Source organism: Palaemon carinicauda, chromosome 31, assembly GCF_036898095.1.
Source record: "Palaemon carinicauda isolate YSFRI2023 chromosome 31, ASM3689809v2, whole genome shotgun sequence".
Taxonomy (NCBI): domain Eukaryota; kingdom Metazoa; phylum Arthropoda; class Malacostraca; order Decapoda; family Palaemonidae; genus Palaemon; species Palaemon carinicauda.
Window position 1 is genome coordinate 14,016,620 of NC_090755.1, and position 20,391 is coordinate 14,037,010.

The window sequence follows — 20,391 nt, forward strand, 5'->3', positions numbered from 1 at the left end:
ATTTTTTTTAAATTATGAATAAAACATGGCCTTTCTTTGCTTAATGTCAGTGTTCACCATACTCTTGTTGCTAATATCATCTGCCCAATAATGATGGAAAGAAATTAGAATAGTTGAAATTCTATTGATAGTCTGGGCACTTGCTAGTTTTGATTAAACATAGATTTTACTCAGTAAACAATATCGGAATGCATTAGATATACTTCAGTTCGAATTTGAAATGCATTTCATACAAACAACAATTACTAATTCATTATTTACATGATATTGAGGGATAAGAAAATGGTTTTAACGAAGAAAATCATTTATTTTTTGGAAGGTGCTGTGTTGCCTCCAAGGACTTTCTTGTTAAAGACTAGAACAGGGAATCCAATGCAACATGAATTACCAAAGAAATACTGTCTCGGCTGCCGTAGGGCCAGAGTTTCATCATAAAAAACACGGAGTTATTTTGTACACCAATGCCCTGTTGTACGAATAAGTTCCCTTCCTCAAGAAATGTTTGAGCGAAAATTTGTTTATCGAAGCGCATTTTTCCCTTGACTTCCGTTATAAACATTGAGATATGCTCATATGAGCTCACCAAAGTTCATTTGTTTCCCAATACAAGGCTTAATATACGGTAATGAAATAAATTACCTTAACAAACTTGTTTTTAATACATTAAGATGATAATAACTAGTCAAGGACATTTTAGAAGTATATTTTGTGTCTGTGAGTAGAAAAAATAAAATTTTAAATGCCACAGTCATATTTTCAATACAGTAGTGTCCCCTTAAAAAATAAGATGGTACTGTAGTATTGAGAAAATACGGTTAATCTCTGTAAGGAAAGCGCAAGGAAAACAAACATGATCTACTAATTATAATAGAAAAACTTAAAAACATATTTTGCTCTATAGTATTTCTAAAATTATTTCTGGAATAGACCCTCTCAGTCATGTTTTATTAAAAGTAATTGCTGCCTCAGTTGTGTTAATTTTGTAATGTACTTTTTCTATTGTTTTTAGATTAATAACTCTTATATCTACAAATTAATACATCTAAATGACTCGTAACTTCAAAAATTAAATTACAATCTAAACTTACAGGGAATGATTGTAGAAAAAAAAAATGAAACGCAAGCACGTTCAGTTGGGGTGTGAAACCCACTGGCAAGTCAAAAATTAGACTTTGATAGGCCACTAAACTCAATAGTAAATATTATAGAGAAAATTATTTTAGATTTAAATATTTATCATAGTATGATAAAATGATAGTTTAAGTATTAATTGTTTTTTGGGGGAAATAAAAAAGATCCTTCAGAAGTTTGCCTTAATCAGCTGGTCCGGAAAGTATAGATGGCCGTGTCCAGGAACATAACGAAAACAGTGGAAAAGATTAATATCTGCCATTTTTATTTCTTGATCCGATACTAACATGTGATTATTACATCTATTATTATTGAATACAGTTAATTGAAACATGAGTTTGTTCCGTAACAGAAATACAAACCACGCTATTTAAATAGGGTATTACTTTCGGCGTAGCTGAAATGACGAGCCATTAGAATTTTAACAAGGGTTTACTACCCCCTCGCTAGTTCACTTTGCTTTTGGCTCGGGTGATGAACAGACGTGTCTGCTCTCACCCTCGCGTATTGACAGCCTTAATCTTTTTTTCTTTTTCTTTCAGTTGTGTGTTTGGAAGTTGGCCTCTCTCTTTATCATGCGGAAGTGCCCCGGGTTACCAGACCGCCCTTGTGGGACATATATGTCGGCAGTCGAGACGGACCCTCACACCTTGTGTCCGTTCTGCAGGGGCCAACGGTATGATAAGGATAAAGTTTGTAGTCAGTGCAGGGAGTGGTCTACCTCCAGTGGGGAGGTTTTCCCAGTGCCGAAAGAAGTCCAAGCGGGATCTTTCTCCTTCAAGGATCTCCTTGAAGAAGGAAATCTCCAAGGACTCTTCTTTCGTTGCGCGAACCTCCTCCGAAGCTCCCACTCGATCGGTCTCTCCCGAGAGGCCGTCGAGTGGTAGCGTAGGCCGTACTTTTGTTGACTGACCTCGGGGTTCGGGAGAGGGAGTTGCCTCCCATAGCGAGGCAGCTCCTCCTCCTCCTCCGGGGGAGGATTTATCTATGAATGTTGCTAATGATGATTTGTTGCACTTTTGGGCTTCCTTGGGGCTTAAGGGTTCACCCTCCAGGGAAGCCCTGTTTGACCTTATCCAGTTGGGAGCAGCTGTCAAACAGTCGCCAGTGATAGCGGAGGTTGACCCTCTGTCTATCGTCGGCGTTATTGTGGCAGAGGCTTCCGGCGAGTTGGGTCAAACCTCTGCCTTGGGTGCTGATGTTGCTGAAGGCTTGGTTCCCCCCTCTCAACATCCTTCGAGGGGGGGGCCAAGTCCAACGGTCTCTCCTGCAGGTGATTCTCCCCCTTGGGGGAGTTCACTAACAGAGACTCCTTTTCGGAGGACTGACGATGGTGTTCCTGATGCCCCCAGAGGACATATCCGACGCAAGGCTCGTCTAACTCTTCACCGTAGAGGCCTTCCTTCTCCCGACAAGGGAGTTAGGAGGCGCCTTTTCGGCTCCTCGCCCTCGCAGTCCCCCGCAGAGGATCCTCCTCGCTGTGCTTTGACCGTTGCAGCTGCATCACTGGACCTCTCTGCAGATCGTTCGCGATCTCCATCGCCTGCCAGACCTGCTGACCTTCCTTCTCCGTTCCTGGCAGCTGACGCGCTGTGGGCGCCCACGCACCCCGTTATCCAAAGGGCACCGGTTCCTTCGGGGCAAAAGGGGCTTTCTCACAATGTGAGCAAGTCCCTTAAGTGCCAGATATCCCCTGCTCGCTCGTGCGCAATTGCGCGCAAGCGCTCGCCTGTTAATGATGTTCCTGAGACAACGTTCCAGAGACATCCTATGCCAGGGACAACGCGCCAGCGATCTCCTGCTGCAGAGTCGACGCACCAACGCTCTCTTGCTCGCCATCGATCTCCTGCTCGCCAGCGCTCACCTGCGCGCCAGCGATCTCCTACTCGCCAGTGCACAGCTGCGCGCCCTGATCCTGTTACGCGCTACGTGCGCCCACAATCTCCTGAGCGCCAGCGCTCTTCACCTGCGCGCCATCGCTCGCCTGCTAATGATGTTCCTGGGACAACGTTCCAGAGACATCCTATGCCAGGGACAACGCGCCAGCGATCTCCTGCTGCAGAGTCGACGCACCAGCGCTCTCCTGCTCGCCATTGATCTCCTGCTCGCCAGCGCTCACCTGCGCGCCAGCGATCTCCTACTCGCCAGTGCACAGCTGCGCGGCCTGATCCTGTTACGCGCTACGCGCGCCCACAATCTCCAGCTCGCCAGCGCTCTTCACCTGCACGCCCACGATCTCCGGATCTGAGCACAGGAAAGAGGAATCGTCGCTCGCCTTCTCTCCAGCGATCTCCTGCGCGCCCTCGGAACTCGCACACCCGTCAGCCCTCGCCTGCGCACCATCGCGCGCAGTCACCTTTGCGCGCACAGGTTCCAGCCCCTACCGTGCGCCCTTCCAGAGGCTTCCGAGATCCTGCGCGCTCACGAGCAGTCTCCTTCTCGCGCTTCCACGCTTGCTGGTCCTTCTGCGCGCCCTCTGTCTTCACCAGACCGCGCACCTGCGCGCCATCGATCTCCTGCGCGCTATCACTCCCCAGCACGCACACGCGCCCACGAGCCAGCTCGCCGTAGATCACCTACGTGCTCATGCGCACCGTAAACTGTGCGCAGTCGCTCACCTGCGCGCCATCGCTCGCCTGCGCACCATTATTCTCCTGCTCGCCAGCACTCGCCCGCGCACCCGCGCCTTCATCTGCGAACATTCACCCGCGCGCGAACCTGGGATTATTCCCTCGCGTGAGCGCCAGCGCGAGCCTTGGTTTCGCAACGCGAGCTACCGAGCGAGTCTTCAGGAACAAGAGCAGCCAGGTCGTCTTCACACACACACACACACACACACCCCGCAAGCACAGACCAGCGCGCTCGCAGGAGGAGGGGAGATCTTCAGATAGGTCGAGGCACCCATCTTCTTCCCTTTCTTTCTAGGCAGGCCATGTTGTAGTCTCTACTCCTAAGGATCGCCTGCTTCCCTTCCCTCCAGAGGGAGTCTCTGACACTGCGTCTGTCAGTAAGCAGCCATGGTTTGAGTCCCTTGTCAGAGCTTTCGTCCAGGCTGTTAAGCCTGCCTTCTCTGATTTAGGCCTCAAACCAAGGGCAGCTCCAACCCCACTGAAGAGGAAGAGAGGAGTAGAGGTCGTGGTGACTTCTCCTCGGGTCAAGCTGGCTCCTAAGAAGTCCGTCAGGAAGGTTCCTTCCCCCCTCAGACGTTTTCTCCATCCCCTGTGGACGAGGATTTTCCGTCCTCAGGGTAGTGTTCCGAGGTGAGACCTTCTCCCACCGCACCAATGGGAGCAACCCCACCTCGAGCAGGAGAATCGTCCCGTGTTGGGGCGGAGAAGAGCCCTTAGACTTCGTTGCTGGAGTCCTGTATCCCTCCTAAGAGGGAACCGAAGGACTCGAAGACCATCCCGAAATCTTCTTCCAGGATTCGACCAGAGCCAACGAGACCCGCAGAGAACGTCCATGTGTCCCCCCAAGAAGAGCCTTTGGGGACGGGAGACTTCGCTGCCAGTTCTCCAGGGGGAGAGCAGCAAGAGTCAGAGCATGCCTTCTGGCAGGTCTTGACTCTGATGAGGCATCTCAACAAGTTTCCGGACCTGAGATTCCTCCTCGTGAGGGCAAGGACACGGTCCTGGACCGAGTCTTTGGCACTCATAAATCAACTAAGGCCAGTGCGGCTCTGCCCTGGTCCCAAGGGGTGAAGAGTGCCAGAGATAAGGTTGAGGGCCAGCTCTCCGAGCTTGCCTCCTCCAGCCGTTCCACTGCTGGCAACAAGCTCCTCCCGCCTCCTCGTGTCCACCAGAGGAGGTATTTTGAGATCATGGAGGAGTCTTGTTTAGCTCTTCCGTTGCACCACTCTGTGGAAGAGCTTACCAAGGGAGTTCCTCTTGATAGACTCTCTAGCCGGCAAGTGACTTTCTCGGCGACAGAGATCCTAAACCAGGAGAAGGTCGCGAAGTGTGCCATGCAGGCTACTTCGTGGCTGGATATCTGGTTGGGGTCTCTGGGTATCCTTTTGCGATCCGAGGATCTGTCCAAGGAAAGCACTAGGAAGGGCCTGGAGACCTTCCTCCTCTCGGGCAACCGCACCATTGAGTTTCTGGCCCACCAAGTCTCGAACTTGTGTGCCAATTCAATCTTGAAACGACGTGATGCGGTGGCAGAGAGGTTCCATTCGAAGGTCTCAACCGTCGAAGTCAGCAAGCTCAGACACTCTTCCCTTATGGGAAAGAGCCTGTTTGAGCCCAAGGATGTGGAACAGGCAGTTGAGAGGTGGAGGAAATCCAATCAGAATTCTATCCTCTAAAGGGCTCTCACATCAAAGCCCTACAAATCTCCAGCACCTCAACAACAACCTTGCCAGTCCAAGACGACAAAACCGGCAGCGGAAGCGAAGACAACGGTGTCCAAACAGCAGCCCTTTCCTGTCAAAGACAAGAGAGGCAAAAAGTCCTCCAGGGGAGGCAAGAATCCTAGGGGGAGCGGGCGAGGCTGCAAACGCTAGGATTGGCAATCCCCCTGCATGTCCACCAGTGGGGGGATGCCTGCAAAGTTGCGCAATCAGGTGGCAGCAACTCGGGGCCGATTCCTGGACGGTTTCTGTAATCAGTCAAGGATATCGCGTCCCGTTCATAACATCTCTACCTTCCCTGACAGCGAATCCAGTGTCGTTGAGCTCCTATGCCATGGGATCGGCAAAGGGGCTAGCCCTATGGGCAGAAGTCGAGACCATGCTAAAGAAGGATGCTCTCCAAGAGGTCGTCGATGGGTCTCCAGGCTTCTTCAGTCGACTCTTTCTTGTAAAGAAGGCGTCTGGAGGCTGGAGACCAGTCATCGACCTCTCAGCTCTGAACAGGTTTGTCAAACAAACTCCGTTCAGCATGGAGACAGCAGACACGGTCAGACTTGCAGTGAGACCACAAGACTTCATGTGTACACTGGATCTGATGGACGCGTACTTCCAGATCCCAATCCATCCGTCTTCAAGGAAGTACTTAAGATTCAGCCTAGACAACAAGATCTACCAGTTCAAGGTGCTGTGTTTTGGTCTCTCCACAGCACCTCAGGTTTTCACCAGAGTGTTCACCTTGATCTCTTCGTGGGCACACAGGATCGGCATTCGTCTACTCCGTTATCTGGACGACTGGCTGATCCTGGCAGACTCGGAGTCGACCCTTCTTCGACACCGGGACAAGCTTCTGGGACTTTACCAAGATCTAGGGATCATGGTAAATCTCGAAAAGTCTTCTCTGCTTCCATCTCAACAACTGGTATATCTAGGCATGATCTTGGACACCAATCTCCACAAAGCCTTTCCATCAGACGACAGGATAGCAAGGCTGAGAAGGGTCGCAGATCCTTTCCTCAGACGAGAAGAACTCCCAGCCCAATCGTGGTTACGTCTCCTCGGTCACCTTTCCTCTCTGGCCCGTCTAGTTCCAAATGGGCACCTCAGGATGAGATCCCTGCAATGGCGGCTCAAGTCCCGGTGGAATCAAGGTCACGATTCCCCGGACATTTTGGTCCCTATGGGTCCTACGGAACGGACGGACCTTCAATGGTGGGTGACAGACGAAAACCTACGAAAGGGAGTGGTTCTTCTCGTCCTCCCCCCGGATTTGATGCTGTTCTCGGACGCCTCAAAAGAAGGGTGGGGGTCCCACGTTCTGAACACAGGACCTCAGGCCTATGGTCAGAATCAGAAAAGTGCCTCCACATAAACCTGCTAGAGATGAAGGCCGTCTATCTGGCATTTAAACAGTTCCGACAGTACCTGGTGGGTCACTCCGTGGTGGTGATGAGCGACAACACCACGGTAGTGGCTTACATCAACAAACAGGGAGGTACCTTTTCACAATAGCTATCCCATCTTGCAGTAGAGATACTGAGATGGACCGAAGTCCACTCGATTCCACTATCGGATCGCTTCATTCCGGGCAAAAGGAATGTGCTCGCCGACAGTCTGAGCAGAGCATCCATCCCAGATAGTGAGTACCGAGTGGTCTTTGGATCCTCTAGTAGCCAACAAAGTCCTGACTCTGTAGGGTTCCCCGACGGTGGATCTGTTCACGACAGCCTTGAATTTCAAGCTTCCGCTGTACTGCCCCCCAGTCCCGGACCCCAAGGCACTCTGGCAAGATGCCTTCCAACAACGGTGGTACAACATCGACGTTTACGCCTTTCCCCCGTTCTGTCTGATGAGTAGGGTGCTCAACAAGACCAGAATATCGGTCAACCTGTCAATGACCTTAATAGCTCTGCAATGGCATCATGCAGAGTGGTTCCCGGACCTTCTGCAGCTCCTGACGGAACTCCCGAGAGAACTCCCTCCTCGACACGAGCTACTCAAGCAACCACACACCAACATCTTCCACAAAGCCATAGCATCACTGCGGCTTCACGCCTGGAGACTATCCAGCATCTCCTCACAGAGAGAGGCTTTTCGCAACAAGTTGCGGAAAGGATGTCTCGACACCTGCGAAAGTCATCCGCAGGAGTCTACCAGGCGAAGTGGAGAGTCTTCTGTGGTTGGTGTCGTGGAAGGGGTATCTCTCCACTCGATGCCACTATTCCAGCAATAGCGGAGTTTCTTGTGTATTTGCGGGAAGAAATGCGCCTTTCAGTCTCGGCAGTGAAAGGCTATCGCTTAGCCTTAAGTCTTGCCTTCAGGCTAAAAGGAATGGACATTTCCTCCTCGCTGGAACTTTCTCTACTCATACGAAGTTATGAACTTACCTGCCCTCAGTCGGAAGTGAGACCTCCTCCATGGAATGTGGTTCGAGTCCTCAGGGCTCTTAAGAGACCTCCGTTCGAACTATTACGCCAGGCTTCTGATCGCCACCTGAATTGGAAAACGGTGTTCCTACTTGCTTTGGCCTCAACCAAGCGAGTCTGCGAACTTCATGGTCTCTCGTATGACATCGCCCATTCAAGGGGATGGGGGGAGGTAACGTTTAGGTTCGTCCCTGAGTTTGTAGCTAAGACTCAAAATCCAGGAGTGCCGGACCCCCGGTTTGACTCCTTCCGGATTTCGAGTCTCCGTTCTGTAACAGATGACCCAGACCATCTCCTACTGTGCCCAGTAAGGAGTCTGAGGCTCTATCTTAAAAAAACAGCTGCAGTTGGTCCTCGAGTGCAAGCATTGTTTGTGAGCAAAGGAAGGATGAAGAGGAGGGTCACTAAGAATACTATCTCAGCATGGATTCGCAGGGTCATCCACCATTCCCTGAATCCAGACCCTCCTCCGTCACGTCGCCCTAGAGCACATGATGTCAGGGGCATCGGTACGTCCCTGGCATTCAAGAGAAACTACTCAGTGACGCAGGTTCTACAAGCAGGGGTTTGGAAGCGTCAAACGACCTTCACAGCCCACTACCTGCAAGACGTGACCCACAGGAGGCTCGATACATTCTCTATCGGCCCTGTGGTGGCTGCACAACAGCTGGTCTAAACCTCAGGCTCCTTAATGGACAAGTAGCAGAAGGTTGAGGGCATTGTTACCCGGCTTTAGTCTGCATGAATGAGAAGGTATGCCTGGCCCTTATTCTTTTCTTCATCCTCCCCTCTCTTTGGGAAAGCAGCATCCTGGGTTCTCTGCACAGCTGACCTCAAACCACTGCAGGTAAACCATGCTTCCTTGTGTTCCTAGTATTAAGATAATACTGTCGCATCCCCCATACCCTTACAAGTTGGTATTGGGAACGTCCTAACCTAGAATTCCATCTCAAGGAATCCAGGTCAACTTCCTAGGACAAGTCACACTTCATTCCTTCACACACAAGCTTACGTAGGCCGCGAGCCTTGCAGAGCAAGGTACTTGCGAGGTGCAGGGACTCCTTATCTTGAGTTCTACATACTCAGATACTGAGTCCTCGGGCAAAAAGTCAAAGCCAGTACGGCTGGGACTTACCATTCTTCCTAAGGGTTAAGTCACCCTATTTAAATAGCGTGGTTTGTATTTCGATTTTCCTAACCATCCAAACCTTAGCTATTTAATCAAACTTGCCCGCCAGCCCTGTCCCCAGGGATAAGTCCTACCTCTAAGCAAAGTGAACTAGTTCACCAGTGTGTGAGGGGGGGAGGGGTAGTTAGCTACCCTTCCCCTACCCCTTCTCTAACTAGCGAGGGGGTAGTAAACCCTCGTTAAAATTCTAATGGCTCGTCATTTCAGCTACGCCGAAAGTAATACCCTATTTAAATAGCTAAGGTTTCTATGGTTAGGAAAAATACAAATTATCTACAAATTTGTCATTTCATCAAAATTTTGTTTATAATATTTGTAATTTTTTTTTTTCAGGGATGCTGCTTGTTACTTATGCTGGGCATTTGCCAGAGCATATCACCCAGACCAAATGCTGCCTTATGTCAAACAGATTGCAACCGGACTTCTTATTGTGGCCTTATTTGATAGAGAGGTAAAAACTAGTTCTTTTTAATAATGCACTTACAGTCACCAATGCTTTTGTAAACTTTTATCTAGGAAATCTTTCAAGCGTGTATGTTTTAAAGCGTGTATGTTTTATATTGTTATGTAGTATTTTTAAAATTACCTTATAATAATCTAGGTGAAAATTGACTACAAAGCAACTTGATAAATCCTTAGTAAATAACTTGCCAGAAATACACTGTTTATCAGTTTTCCCTTCAATGCGCTGATAGTATTCATACATCATTTTATGGATTCTCTAAGCAGTAATCAATTTCTAATCATTTACTTCATTGACATAAAATAGTTTTGACTTAGGACTTACAAAAGTAGCTCACAGTATACTATATTCGTGACAGACCAAGTAGCATAAGTGATGGGTATTTTTGCAGATTCCGTGCCGGAGAGCGGGCTCGGCTGCGTTCCAGGAACACGTAGGTCGTCAGGGCACCTTCCCTCATGGGATTGAGATTCTCACTACTGTCGACTACTTTGCAGTTGGGAATCGGTCAAATGCTTTCCTGAATTTGAGTGTGGCAGTTGGCAAGTGAGTTCAATTTTTTATGACTGATGTAGTTATTGATTTAAAAGCTCAAGGTAGAGACGACTGGTGAAATCTAACTGAGGCCCTTTGCGTCAATAGGCATAGGAGGAGATGATGATGATGTTATTGTTATTTGGAAATTAAACTATGAAAAAGAAAATGATGTAGCCAAAAAAATCAAAGGTAGAGTGAAGGGGCTTCAGGTATAGCAAGAAATGTCTTATCTGGGTAATGCAGCAGTACATGATGAGAAAAACATTCGTTGCTTTATAACAATACTTCCCCTTATTGATATTATTAAAGACCCCACATAAATTTCAAGCCTTTAGAATTACAGTAAGAGGATATTAATATTCCTTATCAATTGTTCATCTTACATATAATATTTTGTTGATATGGATGGCACCTTGTGCATTATTTGGTATATTCTTCATTCTCTGAATAGGGAAAGAAGAATTTATGAGAAACACTATCTCATTATATTATGCAAGTACTGTAGTATTGTTATATGAATTGAACTATTATTATTATTAGTTAAGCTACAACCCTAGTTGGAAAAGAAGTATGCTCTAAGCCTTATAAAGGCTCCAACAGGGAAAATAGCCCAGTGATGAAAGGAAATAAGGAAACTGATGGAATAGCGTACTTGAGTGTACCCTCTAACCCAAGCCAATGGAAGACCTTGATACAAAGTATGACACTACCCAATACTAGGGAAATATAATTTAATTTGGACTGTCCTTCTTAACTAAACTTTCCTTCCCGTAGGTACCCTGAGTACACCCAGGCATTAATTGATCACTTGGTTGAAAGGAAAGTCAATCACTGGGATTCTGCTGTGAGAGAACTTTCTGCTAAGGTACGATTTCACGCCTACACTTTAAACTGAACTTTAGTTGTTAAAGTATTGAATAGGAATTTTAATACTGAAGTTATAACATCTTTTTATCAACCTTTTTTTTATCTAGACATTCCTGCCTCTTTTGTAGTTATTTGGATACTAACAAGTTGATATTTTGAAATTCACTGTATGAAGTACAGTGGTGACCGGTAAATTGCTCGAAAACGAAATCCTCGAAATCAATTGCTCAAAAAAATCCTTGTTCGAAAGCAAATGACTTCGATCATTAATGCCTAAGATAAAGTTTTTTAGCAATGGTGTTTATAGAATGTGAATTGGATTTCAGGTAGTTTAAAGAATGAATATTGAATTTCGAGGAATTGATAGTTCGAGCAATTTACCTGGAATCGAATACAGTATATTCTTACAGTATTCTAACTTTTCAGGCTCTCCACAATTTAACAGCCTTAGCTCCCGATTACATGAACAAAACCATCGCGCGAAAGTTACTCCAGGAGTCGACGGGTCCTGTTCTAGTTGCAAGACATGGTGCCATTATGGCCCTGGCACATATAACGCACGCACTCGCCCTGGTAGCTGAAAAGAATGGCAAAAGTATAGAGCATGTTATGGGTAAGATAGATAAGGTCTATTTTAAAATACTCTTGCGTATTACAGTTCTTAAGGCTTCGGTAATCTTATATTAAATTAATTACAATGGAAATTTTACAACTCTTTGATTTATCAATATTTAATTCCATAGGTGTGAAATCAAGTGCGCAGTAATATGATAATATTGATGACTTTGGAGAATTAAAAAAGAATTTTTCAAAATTTATTTCCATGTGCATATTATTTTTTTATAAAAAATTGAAACTAATTGACTTCGTATTCAACAGATAATGATATTCTGGAGGGTATCCGACAAATTGTCCCAACTCTGGATGAGAGAAAACTCTACCGTGGTATGGGCGGAGAGTACATGAAGCATGCCACGGCAGTGCTGATAGAGAAGGCATCACTCGCCAACCTTCCTTATCATGGACAGGACATCCTAGGTAAGAATGTATTCTAAAGAACTTGTGCCAAAATGGGGCAGTATTTGCTAATCTTTTATATTCATATTATGAAGTAATTTCATAAGACTTTTAATTTATTTTCTTGACCTGTAGAGACTTCCTAAAGGAGTTAATCATAATGGAGAGATGGAAACTGAAGTAAGATGAAGTTAAATAAGTTGAAGATAGATGTGAAAAGACCCTGGTATGATATTAACTGGTTTGAAGCAGTTCTGTCATTGACTCCCGTTTAAAGAACCTATGGATTATGCTATGCAAGACACTCTGGAAGCAGTACTTCTACAGAAGAGAATTTCTTTGCAATAAGGCCATTGTTCTGAGTAGGATAGAAAAGGATTATTGTTTAGGAGGGAAATTACGTAAACCAATTTTAGAATAATTACATATATAAACTTCATACCTAAATGTTTTTCATTTTGTCAAAAATTTTATGAAAGTTATGTCTAGTAATATTAAACAAAGAAGTCCAATTTCCTGGCTAGATAAATGCAAAGTCAGATATAATAGACAACTGGGTGAGAGGAGACTAAAGAGAACAGATGAAAAGTAAAAGGTGCGGTGGCCGATGTGGTAACGTGACCGGTGAACGCCAGACTGGGGTTTGACTCCCGCTCAAACTCGTTAATTTCTTTGGTCGCTCCAACCTCAGCATCCTTCTGAGCTAAGGATGGGGAGTATGGGGGGAGCCTATAGGTCTATCTGCTAAGTCATCAGCAGCCATTGCCTGGCCCTCCTTGGTCCTAGCTTGAGTGGAGATGGAGCTTGAGTGCTGATCATATGCATATATGGTCAGTCTCTAGGGCATTGTCCTGCTCAATAGGGCAATGTCACTGTCCCTTGCCTCTGCCATTCATGAGCAGCCTTTAAACCTTTAATGTAACCAGGGACTGAGAGGAGATGCCTAGATGTCAACCTTTGATGTAACAAATTGCAAATATGAATGTTATCTGCATGCTAGAAGCCTGTCATATAGTTCCTTCACATTACCCACATTTTTAAATACATTACTTCAGCATCCTACAATTCATTTTGTTATGAAATTACAGTATATGAATTTTTAAAGCAGAGAAGGATATTATTATTATTATTATTATTATTATTATTATTATTATTATTATTATTATTATTACTTGCTAAGCTACTGCCCTAGTTGGAAAAGCAGGATGCTATAAGCCCAGGGGCCCCAACAGGGAAAATAGCCCATTGAGGAAAGGAAATAAGAAAAAATAAAATATATTAAGAACAGTACAAAAGATTTGTAACTTGAATCCTAGGTAGTCTACCCTTGCATTGTGTTGGCCTTTGGTTTTATTACAGAATCTTAAATTTCAGAAAAGTGGTACGAGCTCTTGGAAGACTGTGTCGTGCGAGTAGACGAAAATCTGAGGGTTTCCGCTCTGACGGCCTTACCCCCATTTTGGATCACTTATTTCAAACCGACCTCAGAAGAAAACATCAAATGGAGAAATAATCTCATCAATCATTATACAGAGGGTCTGCACACTGAGAAAGAAATGCAAAGCCTGGGATTTGTTTCTGCATTAGGTAAGTGTTTGTTATTAACAGTGTTGTGTAGTTCATTCGACTAGGTCCCCGACTGCCAAATATTTGACTACAGAAGGTTCCGAACTTTGGGGGGATACAAACACAGATCAAACTGAAAATAACAAAGATAAGATAAAGAAATACTGTAATAAAAAAATATATTTAATATAGTAAGCAGTATGACATTTGTAATAACCTGATATCTATGTCATCTAAAACACAAATATTTATTGACTTTTGTAACTGAAAATCATAGGCATGGGATTCAGGTTCAGTCTACCCTAGGCCAAAATTGAACAAAATTCGACTTGCAAACAGCTTCTTGGAATGTATTAAGTTTGTATGTTGAGGAGCTTCTGTATTATGAATCTAGTTTTACGATTTACGAAATATGATTTGGTGTTGCCTTGCCGGGAGTGAAGCTGGTTGGGAAGCAAACACAGGGTTAAGGCTTATTCTTAGGGTAAGCCGAGGATACTGTGGTCCAAGGGGGATCGCAGTTGGGGTGTAGATGCTAGGTACGTAAGTAGGTAAGGATACTGTCTCAGGTTAGGTTAGGTGAGGAACCTTAGGTTAGGTGGTGTTCTCTTGTGTTTGTTGCCCTTTTAAAATGTGAATTTTCAGTCATAACTTTTGAAACTTTACACCCGTTCCGTCCCAACTATCTATAAAGGCTCCTAAGAATATTTTAAACAAAACTGCACTGAAGAAAATTTCTCTTATTTGCTGATTTGTAGCTTAGACACATGATTTTATTTTCATCCCCAAAGAAACTGTTTGAGTCTTCCCCGGCCAATAAGTGATAAAGTTTTGATAAGAAGGAAAAGTAAAGCTTTTATCTTGAAATGATCTAAAATTACTATTCATTATCAACCTGTGCACTCAATTTCAGGCTGCTTACCACTTTCTTTAGTGACTGGAAAGTTTGACATTGTTTTACCAGCATTGATAAAAGCCACGGACATCACTGCGAGTACTTCGGGCTGGGCGCAAACCAGAAAGGAAGCAATTTTAGGAATTCAACGTTTGGTCGACACAGTTGGGATCGAATCGAAAGGGAAAGGTAAGACAGTGGAAGTGCGGTAGCAATTGCTTGATCCTGTCTTTAAGAGGCTTCATGTTTTAACCTATTTCTTGAGTAATATATGAGTATTTCTTATTGAAAATCAATATTTAGAGGAAAATGTCTCTTAAAAAACTAATGAAAATTTGATAATCTTTTATATCAATTTCATTGAAAAATTGGCTGGTCAAAGTTATGGTAATTTCCAGTTTAGGTTCTCCACATTTATCAGCCATTTGTGTGTTGCAGCTTGCGATCATGTCTGTGGAGAAAACCTTTTGAGTATATATCAGTGTCTACTGAAATGTCTAGATGATTACACCATGGACCGCAGGGGAGACATAGGTGCCTGGGTCAGAGAAGCCTCCATGACGTGTCTGCAGGTAAGGAATACTGTGTTTTGTATCCAATTTCCAGTCTGGTACTAAACAAGGTTGTGGCAGTGTAATTGGAACGTCCTTGCCTGGTGATCTGCTGGACATGTGTTCGAGACCCGCTCAACCTCGATAGTTTCTTGTAGTGTCTGCAACCTCACTATCCTTGTGAGCTAAGTATGGGGTGTTTTGGGTAGCCTATAGGTCTACCTGTCGAGTCATTAGCAGCCATTGCCTGACCCTCCCTCGTCCTAGCCTGGGTGCTGATCATATGTATTTATGATCAGTCTCTAGGGCTTTGTCACTGTCCCTTGTCTCTTGCCATTCATGAGAAACCTTTAAACATTTAAGAGTACATGTCTGGTTTCGAAAACATCATGTGACAGTGCAGCGAGCTGTCTAATGTTCATGCCTCTCATGAGCGACCTTTAAACCTTTCAGTAGATGCACATGTGGATTTTTATTTCACAGTGGAGTATAGTAGCTATGAATTCAAAATCAAGAGCAGTAGTGAATAATTAGAATAATATATTTTAAGAACAGTAACAATATTAAAATAGATCATTCACAAATAAACTGTTAAAAGAGACTTGTTCCAACATGGTTACTTACCTAGAACTACCTTCTTAGGAGTTAATGGTTAACTCTACCTAACCGGACAGCTTTTTGTATAGTTTACCCTCTTCCTGTTTTCTACGGGGTCAACCTCTGGCAGTGTGGTACGTGCCCAGAGGCGACCCGGGGTCGGGCAGCGTGCTAGCTCAGGTTGAATCGTCAGTAAGTTTCTGGTCGCGACGTGATCAACATCTCGCCGCGCTCTCTCTTACCTTGTGCGACCCTTTGTGTCCCCCGATCCTTTGTGCTTACCGCGTGTTACCCACGTGTTTCCTTTTCACTTTCCCTTTACATCCTTGTGTCTCTTGGTGTGTTAGCTTTGCGTTATGGAGCATCCTCGTCGTTGCCCTGGGCCTGTGGCTGGGAAGTCTTGCGGGGCTTTCCTTTCCAAGCCTGAGGTTGATTCCCACTCCTTGTGCTTCACGTGTAGGGGGAAAGCGTGTTCCCCTACCTCTACGTGCCCGGAGTGTGCTAATTGGACGGAGATCCAGTGGGTGCTCTTCGGGACGAAGAAGAAGAAGGCAGCTAAGAAGTCGCCTAAGGACTCCAGCATATCTTCGCCTGTGGTTTCGCCAGATGTCTCGGCAGACCGTAGCGCCCGTCCTTCTTCCCCTACCCAGCGTAGGGGACGAGGTAAGTCCGTTGCGGGGAAGAGGCCCATTGCCCTTCCCCAAGAGTCTGATATTCCTGTGGGGGAAGTGTCTAGTGTGGGGCAGGCATGTGTGGGGCCTGAGTGTAGTGCGGAAGTGTGGGTAGGAGGCGAGGGCCTGGTGCCCGCAGGTCCTGTCTCCTCGGAAGATCCTATGTGGGGTAGACTGAGTGTAGATACTTCCCCTGCCTCGTGGCGTGTTTCAGGTGCGTCAACCGCCGAGGGAGACACGGAAAAAGGTAGTTCGTCGTCTTCGGACCCCACCACGTGGATGGCCCCTAGGACTCCCTTCAGGTCTCCCATTAGAGGAGAAGAGGATGTGGAGCAATGGCTCTGTAAAGGGCTCGCCCGGTCCCCTCCGGCTCCCTTGGCTACGTTACCCCCCGTGTTTCTGCAGCCTCCCACACCTGAGAAACGACGTGAATTTCCCCCCGAAGTCGTGGACGTGTCGGGCGGTCGGGGAGCTTCATCTTCATCATCGTCAGCGTCGTCGTCATCGGACTCCTCTTCTTCTTCGTCGTCAGAGGACGAGGACAGGAACCTTAGCAAGAGGAAGAGGGAGAAATCCCGCAAGAAGAAGAAGTCTCGTCCCCGTTCGAGGCATGGTAAGAAAAGGTCAAAGTCCTCTAAAAAGAAAGCGAAGAGGAGTAGGTCCAAGGACTGGGTTAATTTCACAGTGCCCCGGAGCGAGCTGTTTAGGTTTTCCACAGCCGCGGTCGCTTCCGGGTGGCTCCCTAGAGCCTCGCCTTTTGTGTGTCACCCTACTATCTCCTCCTTCGGACCAGCCGCCCGGCAAGAGGGCTCGAACCGGGACCCCCTTGTAGTGTTTAACCCAACGGTAGCCTCCGCCCCTTCTTCCCTTAGGAAGGATATAAGGAGTGTGAAGGAAGGCTTAGCGTCGACCACGGGCACCTTGGAGGCCTTCCTTAAGCACCAAGGGCGCCCGTCGGTCCGCATGAATCCCCCATCCACGGAGCCCCCCGTGGAACAAGGTACTCCCATGACGGATGCCTTTGTCCCCACAGGGCAGCCCATACCACTGGCAGGCTCGTCGGGCGTTGCTTTTCCCACCGTCATGGCGTACCCCTGTACGGAGGAACTGGTGGCGGAAGACCTGGTTGAAGGAGGGGAGTGCTCGACTGACGACATCTCCTCCTACCGTAAGGTTCTGGCCCTAATTCGGAGGCATCACCGTTTGGATGAACCCAAGCCCTCAGCTACAAAGGCCGTACTATCCGGACTGTCCAGGATGATCGACAGTCCGGTACAACAAAAGCCATCTTTGTCTCTCCCTCTCGCTCATGACGTGAAGTTGGGGATGGAGCAGATAGATGAATACTTAGCAGGACTAGCAGAGGCCCCCAGAAGCCAGAGTTCCTCCAAGCTTCTTCCGAGCCTGAAATCCCAGAAGCGTTTTTACGTTCCCGAAGGGCATCGCGGTGGTCCCCGTGCGGTAGAAGCAGCGTGACCGCGCTGAACCAGGGAGCCTCGGAAGACAGGGCCTCCACTGCCCCCGTGTGCTTTTCCCCGTCAGAAGCCTCTATGATGGAGGACATGGCACAGGACCTGGTCTACGTGTCCTCCTGGTTAGATTGGTGGTCTTGCGCTTTGGTGGGGTTTCAGGCATCCCACGACCTCTCCCTCCCAGAAAATCAGGCCATGCTGAGGGATCTTGTTAGCTCTGGAGGCAAGGCCTTTAAGTTTTTATCATCCCAGTCTTTGTCGGTGGCTTCGAACTGGGTCCTGAGGAAAAGGGATACGGTACTGAGCAAACTGGTGCGGAAGTTGCCGGACAGAGAAGCAAGGAGGCTGAGGAATTCCTCCGTGTGGGGGAATGACATTTTCCCCATCAATTTGGTGGAAAATGCAATGGAGAAGGTGAGGAAAGTGAGAGAAACAGATCCTAGGTCCCCCCCCCTATGAGGAAAGCCACGTTTAGGAGAGCCTCAACGGACGTCCCTCACTCCTCACAGGCCACACCCTTGCTGCCCCGAAGAGAACCACCTTCAGCCCCTTGGCTTCAAGCCTCGTAGCAGCCCACCCGTAGGGCCACCGCAAGCCCTCAGTCAGCCTACAGACCCTCATACGGTAACGCTAGGAGAGGTAGATCTGGCCGCTCCTCCAGAAGAAGGTAGGAAGAGAGGCCCCCTACTCCCTCAGGAGCCCCTAGTAGGGGGATGCCTCAGACATTTTTGGCAAGCATGGCGGGATCTCGGTGCGGATCCCTGGACGGTGACAGTCCTGAAGAAGGGCTACAGACTCCCTTTCCTAGAAGAACCTCCCCCTCTCATCCCAGCCCATCAGGCCGAGTGGCTGGTTCCAAAGGACCCCTTGAAGAGGTCGACGCTACAAGAGGAAGTAGCGTCCATGATCTACAAGGGAGCTTTGGAGACAGTGGAGAACCCCGGCCCGGGTTTCTTCAGCAGGCTCTTCCTTGTGGAGAAATCGACAGGAGGGTGGAGGCCAGTCATAGATCTCTCAGCTCTCAACAAGTTCGTCTCAAAGACGGACTTCAAGATGGATATCCCCAAGACAGTGCTAGCAGCCTTGAGGGAGGGGGATTTCCTCATGTCTCTTGACCTCAAGGATGCCTATTTTCAAATCCCCGTGCACCCCTCCAGCAGGAAGTTCCTCAGAATCAAGTGGGAGTCCAGTGTCCTGCAGTTCAAAACCCTGTGCTTCGGCCTCTCGACGGCCCCGCAAGTGTTCACGAGAGTGTTCGCCGCGATCTCGGCATGGGCACACGAGAAAGGCATCCGTCTACTCAGGTACCTGGGCGACTGGTTGCTTCTTTCTGCCTCAAGGGAACAACTGAAGGAGCAAGGCGTTATGTTGCTCGACCTCTGCAGGGTGTTAGGGATCACGGTCAACCTAGGGAAGTCCCAACTAGTCCCCAGCACCAGGATGACTTACTTAGGGATGGTCCTGGACACCCAGTTAGTCAGAGGAGAGGTTAGCCAACCTAGAACGTATCCTTCAACTCTTCCTGACGGGACAACCCAGGAGTGCCAAGGACTGGCAGAAGTTACTGGGTCATCTGGTTTCGCTGGAAAAATTAGTACCGCAAGGGAGACTCAGGCTCCGCCCAGTACAGTGGAATCTGAAGGAGTCGTGGACCCAAGGCAAGGAGCCCCACAAAATAGTCCCAGTCCTCCCGAAGACGAGAGAGACCCTTCTTTGGTGGAACATCAGGTCGAACACAGAGAAGGAAATGCCCTTCGCCTCCGATCCCCCGGAGATGCTGCTGTTCACGGACGCATCCAAGGAGGGTTGGGGAGCACACCTGCTAGGAAAATCGACAAAAGGGCAGTGGTCCAGCGAGGAGGCGTCTCTCCATATAAACATCCTGGAGATGATAGCATTTCTGAGGGCGTGTCGACAGTTCGTACACTTTCTGCGAGGGAACACTGTGGCGTTAATGTGCGACAACGCCACAGTAGTGGCGTATGTAAAGAAACAGGGAGGCATGAAGTCAAAGGTTCTATACGCCCTAGCCACGGAACTGTTAGAGTGGGCTACAGAAGAAGGGATAGAACTGACGGCAAGGTTCATTCCAGGAAAGAGGAACGTGATGGCCGACGGCCTCAGCAGGGCGGGTCAAGTGATAGGTTCGGAGTGGACCCTACACCCAGAGGTAGCTCGAGCAGTCATCCTAATGTGGGGCTCCCCAGTGATAGACTTATTTGCCACACGTCTGAATGCCCAACTCCCCGTGTTCTGTTCTCCAATCCCAGACCCATCAGCAGCGTTCGAGGACGCCTTCCAACATCCCTGGGACGGTCTCAATGTGTACGCCCTCCCTCCCTTCAGTTTGATCAGGCAAGTGTTGAACAGAGTGAGAGTGTCGTCCAACCTGTCGATGACTTTAGTAGCACCCTGGTGGCCGGAGAGAGACTGGTTCGCAGACCTAAAGGAATTAGCTCTTCGTCCTCCTTGGCCACTTCCGGACAGGCCAGACCTCCTGCGTCAACCTCACTTTCACAGGTGGCACGAAAACCCTCGATCCCTCCGCCTTCACGCATGGAGGTTATCGAGAAGCTCCTGAAGAAAGAAGGATACTCATCGAGAACCGCGGCAAGGATGTCGGGTTATCTACGGCGTTCCTCGGCGGTAGTCTACCAGGCA

General features: G+C 47.6%; 1 protein-coding gene across 3 annotated transcripts in view; it reads left to right on the forward strand.

The window, feature by feature from the left end:
* Positions 1-20,391, forward strand: part of Tbcd (tubulin folding cofactor D) — an 86,707-nt gene that overhangs the window by 51,760 nt on the left and 14,556 nt on the right. For all 3 annotated transcript variants that reach the window (XM_068354972.1, XM_068354973.1, XM_068354970.1), the window contains exons 10-17: positions 9,428-9,545; positions 9,949-10,103; positions 10,869-10,959; positions 11,388-11,574; positions 11,841-11,999; positions 13,353-13,565; positions 14,458-14,628; positions 14,878-15,011. In XM_068354972.1, the coding sequence (XP_068211073.1) occupies positions 9,428-9,545; positions 9,949-10,103; positions 10,869-10,959; positions 11,388-11,574; positions 11,841-11,999; positions 13,353-13,565; positions 14,458-14,628; positions 14,878-15,011 (1,228 nt within the window). The remainder of the gene's footprint in view (positions 1-9,427; positions 9,546-9,948; positions 10,104-10,868; positions 10,960-11,387; positions 11,575-11,840; positions 12,000-13,352; positions 13,566-14,457; positions 14,629-14,877; positions 15,012-20,391) is intronic.